The sequence below is a fragment of the Camelina sativa genome, chromosome 14 (genome assembly GCF_000633955.1).
Source record: "Camelina sativa cultivar DH55 chromosome 14, Cs, whole genome shotgun sequence".
In the NCBI taxonomy this organism is placed as follows: domain Eukaryota; kingdom Viridiplantae; phylum Streptophyta; class Magnoliopsida; order Brassicales; family Brassicaceae; genus Camelina; species Camelina sativa.
In genome coordinates, this window is record NC_025698.1 from 27,084,601 (window position 1) to 27,090,600 (window position 6,000).

The 6,000-nt window shown below is 34.6% G+C and overlaps 1 protein-coding gene across 1 annotated transcript; it reads left to right on the plus strand.

Annotated features, from left to right (window-relative positions):
• On the plus strand, positions 3,245–5,947 carry LOC104742591 (pollen receptor-like kinase 5). Its single transcript, XM_010463610.1, has 3 exons — positions 3,245–4,064; positions 4,339–5,019; positions 5,095–5,947. The coding sequence occupies exons 1-3, from the start codon at positions 3,356–3,358 to the stop codon at positions 5,778–5,780; spliced, it is 2,076 nt and encodes a 691-aa protein (XP_010461912.1). The 5' UTR covers positions 3,245–3,355; the 3' UTR covers positions 5,781–5,947.

A 6,000-nucleotide genomic window follows, 5' to 3' on the forward strand; every position in this document is an offset into this window, starting at 1 on the left:
TCAATTGAAGATCAACCAGTAGAGTAAAAGTGTAAACAAGATAGAAACATGAATTCAATTATCTGTAGATAGGACAAAGTTCAAAGATTTTTCAAAGATAACTGTTACATAAACCCTAAAAGCTTGATAACTCAATTTCGACACAGCTTGAACCAGAAACAAAGTAAGTTGTATTGTACAATTAGATTGAAACAAAGAGGAAGAACAACAAAGATTTAGGTAAACATATCACAGAAACAAGAACTCAGCAAAAGCAACCGACAGAAGAAAAAAGACTCGATTTGATTGTTAAAAGATGGAACTTTGAAATCAAGAATCTCACCTGGTTGTTGTTGAGTCTGCAGAGATTGAGAGAGATTCTTGAGGTTTCAAGAAAAAGATTTGGTTGGTATTTTTTGATCTGGAAGCTTGAAGGCAAAAAAGAGAGAAGTGCTTTGTTTGATTACCACTTGCCTACTTTACTAACACCCAGAGGGGAATAATAATAAAACGCTCACCTCATTTCATTTTTATCCTCATCTCTTTCCTCAAACCAAAGTACCCCTTTGACTATTCTATTTTACTTCTTTTGCCACTGTTGTGTTTGTGTTCTGTTTTTTTTTTTGTGCCGCGTAAATTATTTTGTCGCAGTCAATATTAGTATGACGACGAGTAAACAACTGTAATATATGATTCGAAATAGATTTTGTCATGCATTACATCATTCATTTATTATCTGAGATATATGATAGAATGATTAACATATAATAAATGTTGGAACATGAGATGCTAAATGTTGAATTAAATAAAAAGATTTTTGAGTTAATGAGAGTGGTTGAAATGTCGTGGGCTGACCATCTTTTACCAGAGTCAGTTTCTTTTTTTTTTTTGTTTGTTACGTCATTCAACTTGTAACAGTTTTTGTTTCTTCTGTTAATCATTCTTTTCTATAATTTTAAACAAAACAAAAAAGGGAGACTATACAACAAAATTACCTAAAAATATTAATGGAATCAAGGTAAATCGTTTTGGAAATAGAATGATAATGTTGCATTTTCTACTATTATAACATTAAAACACGCTACAATAAAAATTAAAAATGAATTTGTACTGTTTTGTATTTTTATGTATAGTATATGTAATATAATTCCAATCCTTGGTGATAGAGTGAAACACTTTGAACAAAAAACAAAAATAAACAAGAAATGAATGAAACACGAGCAAAAGAAAAGAAAAAAAGGGTAGTTGTCAAGTGAGTATAAATAATAATAGCCCATGATTCTTCATAATAATATAATGTTAAAGTCTTTGGAATAAAATTAAACAAACGTACGAACCGAATAATTACGATGACTCAAGAAAATTAAACAAAACAAAACATGATGAGGATTTATTATATTCAATGTGTGGACGGATGTATGAAAGCAATAAACATCTTTTTGTTTCCCTTTTTGGTATAACCTTGATGAGTCCTCAATGAAAAATCAAAGCACTATATACATAGTTAATGTTATCACCAAACTCACCCCATATATATACAGGTATAGCATGATTTATATAGTATATGCAATACGATATAATTTCAACTTAAAATTTATGCTGATGGGTTTACCATACTAAGATTGTTTCCTAATTTTATTGTTACAACTCGTTTTTTTTTTTTTTTTTTTTTCATCTTTTAGTAAATGTATGTATTAGGCTATTAGCCAAAAGCGAGGGTAAAATGGTCCGCTGAGACCTATTTCAGTATTACATCGATGGGATCGAAAAGAAAAAAGATGAGATGAGATGAGATGACACCAAACGTGCAAGCCAGGTGTTGGTCCAACACTTCTCACTTTGAGGCCTAAAAGTTTGTGATTATTCCCTGCCTTTTTATCCTACCATTATTTTTATTATTTTTAACTAGTAGTAATACAACTACCTTTTGTACATAAATGTGATTTTTATTTCGTGTTCAATCTTTAAAGATCAGTGTGTTCAAAATAAAAAAAATATTTGGATGTATCATAGAGTTGTTTAACTAATGGTACATTATGTATTAATAATGAATTCCCAGAGAATTAGTTTTAAATTTTTCAATATATGGACACATAACACATTACAACAAAAATGGATAGTCTCTACTCTCTAGTCTCTACTAAATGTTTCATCCAAGACATTGTAGTTACGTACCAAACTATTGATGAGAATTTAAAGCGGAGATGCTACTGAAATATCGTGTGTGTGTATTCGTATGCACTGTTAACTGTTAAGTCTAGAAAAGGATCTCTTTGATCAAATATCCACTTTAGAAATATTTCCAGCTGCACGAACAAAATGGTGTATGTATGGACATGCCCGGACGCTGCAGAAGCAGCAGAAATGTGTACTTGGGAAGTTCACACGTTAAGATCTCATGCCGACCTTATTGAGTTGTCCCACCATCACTTTAAAGCCCTTTGACCCATACCGCGTTGTTTTTGAGAATTTGAGAATTCAGATTTGACCTCCCATTTCTATAGTTTTCTTTAATTTCTGTATTCTACCTATGCAACTTAATGTTTTATTTTGTTCTCTCGAGTAACAACACTATGTCGGGGAAAAAAATCAACTCATCCGAGTTATGACAAATAACAGAATTTCAAAAAGGGCATTCACTAAGTCATCATCTATGATTACTCTACTAGACTTTTGAAAAGATAACAAAAAGTTTCTTACTAGATCTCTATGTAAGAGTCTGACAGACTAAATTTCGGATCAAAAAAAAGAAGAAGACAAGCCTAAGTTTTACCCCCGGCATGGCCAACAAAACCTATCGTTGATTTATCAAACATGACGAAAAAGAACAAACAACTAATTTTTACAATGTATGGAAAAAAAACATATCATATGATGCGTGGTTGGGGCGGCACATCTGTTACAATGTATATAACATAACATATTACTTGTTTAATTCGTTCATATACCCTCATCATATATAATTATTACTCCACCAATTCATGCCTAATTACTGAAATCAGTTATACCAAAATTAAGTTTCATCAAGAGGAAAAAAAATATTTTGGTTAGAACAAAAAGCAAATGACAAATCAGAACAACAAGGATTACATGTATATATAACTTAAACGTTAAAACAAGATAATTGAATGGTTATCCAAAGATCTCTCTCTCTCACCTAATAATAATCATAAGATGACACAAATCCAAAAAAAAAAAAAAATCATAGCTTTCCCAATTTAATTATTTTGCTTTGTCTATTCTTGGTAGGTTTTGTTCTTCTCTCTTCCGTTCACACAATTTCTTGGCTTTCACGAAAGACAAAAAAAAAACAAAGGAAAGAAAAAGAAAAAGATTTAGCAGCGATAAAATCGATTCCATTGCGCGTGTAACCGCAATGCGAAATTGGGAGAACCTGGTTATGCTTGCGTGTAACACGGCGTCGAAGAAAAATCTACCTTCTTGCATTTTTCTCATCATCTTTACCACCGTGTTATGTCCGGTGGCAATGTCACAGGTGGTTGTGCCAGGTTCAGATGCAGATTGTCTCTTGAGATTCAAAGATACATTAGCAAATGGTTCAGAATTTAGTAGTTGGGATCCATTAACATCACCATGTCAAGGAAATACAGCGAACTGGTTTGGTGTTCTTTGTAGCAATTACGTTTGGGGGTTACAACTCGAAGGAATGGGCTTGACAGGGAAATTGAACCTCGACCCATTGGTTCCTATGAAGAATCTACGTACCATAAGCTTCATGAACAATAATTTCAATGGACCAATGCCTCATGTCAAGAGGTTTAGTTCGTTGAAGTCTTTGTATTTGTCTAATAACCGATTCTCGGGGGATATACCAGCGGATGCATTTCAAGGTATGCCGCATTTGAAGAAAATATTGTTGGCAAATAACGCATTCCGAGGAACAATTCCTTCTTCTCTAGCCACTTTGCCGATGCTTTTAGAGTTGAGGCTAAATGGTAACCAATTTCAAGGGCAAATACCATATTTTCAACAGAGGGATCTTAAGTTAGCTAGCTTTGAAAATAATGACCTTGATGGACCGATACCCGAAAGCCTTCGAAACATGGATCCAGGCTCTTTTGCAGGTAACATTATTTTCAACGTTATATATATTAACATTATCATATAATGCTTTCTGAATATTATATACGTTAATATTCCTAAAAAGGTTTTTGTGAATTGTGATGTCGACATTAACTTTCGGGTATCCATGTTTACTTTGGTCTTTAATTCATTTTTCATATAGTTGAACCCAAAAAAAAACATTTTTAATATAGAATTTGCATAAGATATTTCAAGAGTTGATGCATTTTTAATTACATGCCATGACATTAACTTTTTGTGCTGTGTAAATTGTAGGTAACAAAGATTTGTGTGACGCTCCCTTAAGTCCATGTTCCCTTTCTTCTCCGAAAATTCCTGATGTTCCGGTATCTCCTGGTGATCCAAAATCTCCTACTACTCCTCCCATGGGGGAAAAGACCGGATCCTTTTACACTTTAGCAATCATTTTGATTGTTATTGGCATAATACTAGTGATCATCGCGCTTGTGTTCTGTTTCATTCAAACAAGAAGACGAAGGTTCTTGTCAGGTTATCCTTCTGCGGGAAAGGAAAGGATAGAGAGCTACAATTACCATCAATCCGCAAACAAGACCAATAAACCCGCGGAATCCGTTGTGAATCGCACAAGGAGAGGATCGATTCCTGATGCAGCTGGAGGCAGGCTTCTTTTTGTGAGGGAAGACATTCAAAGATTTGGTCTTCAAGATCTTCTTAGAGCTTCAGCTGAAGTTCTTGGTAGTGGAACGTTTGGTGCTTCATACAAGGCAGCGATATCTAGTGGACAAACCTTGGTCGTGAAGAGGTATAAACATATGAACAATGTTGGACGAGACGAGTTTCATGAGCATATGAGACGTTTAGGGAGATTAAACCATCCTAACCTATTGCCTCTCATCGCTTACTATTACCGTAGAGAAGAGAAGCTTCTAGTCACTCAGTTTATGCCTAATAGTAGCTTGGCAAGCCATCTTCATGGTATGTTTTAACATTACATTTTGCAATAATATATATTATGTGTGAGTCCTAACTATTTGAATTATATGTTCTCAGCAAATGATTCCACGGGATTGGATTGGATAACGCGTCTAAAGATCATAAAAGGAGTAGCAAAGGGTTTGTCTTACTTGTTCGAGGAGTTACCTACACTAACAATCCCTCACGGTCACATAAAGTCATCGAACATTGTTTTAGACGATTCATTCGAGCCACTGTTAACAGATTACGCTCTAAGACCGGTGATGAGCTCAGAGCATGCAAATAACTTCATGACAGCATACAAATCGCCAGAGTATAGACCCGCGAAAGGACAAATCATAACGAAGAAGACAGATGTTTGGTGGTTTGGTGTGTTGATTTTGGAGCTTTTGACAGGGAGATTCCCTGAGAATTACTTAACGCAAGGTTATGATCCGAACATGAGCCTTGTGACTTGGGTGGACGATATGGTCAGGGAGAAGAAAACAGGTGACGTGTTCGACAAGGGAATGAAAGGGATGAAGAACTGTAAAGCGGAAATGATTAATATGTTGAAGATAGGGTTGAGATGTTGCGAGGAAGAAGAAGAGAGGAGAATGGAGATGAGAGAAGCTGTGGAGATGATTGAGATGTTGGGAGAAGGAGAATCTGATGATGGTTTTGGTTCTGTGGATCATCATCGAGGGACTCATAATAATAATCATTTATATTCTTCAATGTTGTTAGACGATGATGACTTTGGTTTCTCGATGAATCGATGAGTTCTTTTAGGAATATTTAAAAAATTAAAAAAAGATGATGTTCCGGATCGGAGGATGTAGCTTCACCGGAGGAAAGAATGAAGACCATATGCTACGTACTGGGAGGTTTTCTTCTTTTTGTATGGTTAATGCAGATATGAAAATGTATGAGCAATATAATGACGGACTAAAACATGTATATATTATGTATCTGCGTTACTGTATATCACCATCATCATCA

Excerpts from the sequence above, each read along its gene's own strand:
- LOC104742591 (XM_010463610.1), top strand. The coding sequence starts at position 3,356 with ATGCGAAATTGGGAGAACCTGGTTATGCTTGCGTGTAACACGGCGTCG. Across the intron at positions 4,065-4,338 it reads GGATCCAGGCTCTTTTGCAG|GTAACAAAGATTTGTGTGAC; the intron begins GTAACATTATTT and ends TGTAAATTGTAG. Across the intron at positions 5,020-5,094 it reads CTTGGCAAGCCATCTTCATG|CAAATGATTCCACGGGATTG; the intron begins GTATGTTTTAAC and ends ATATGTTCTCAG.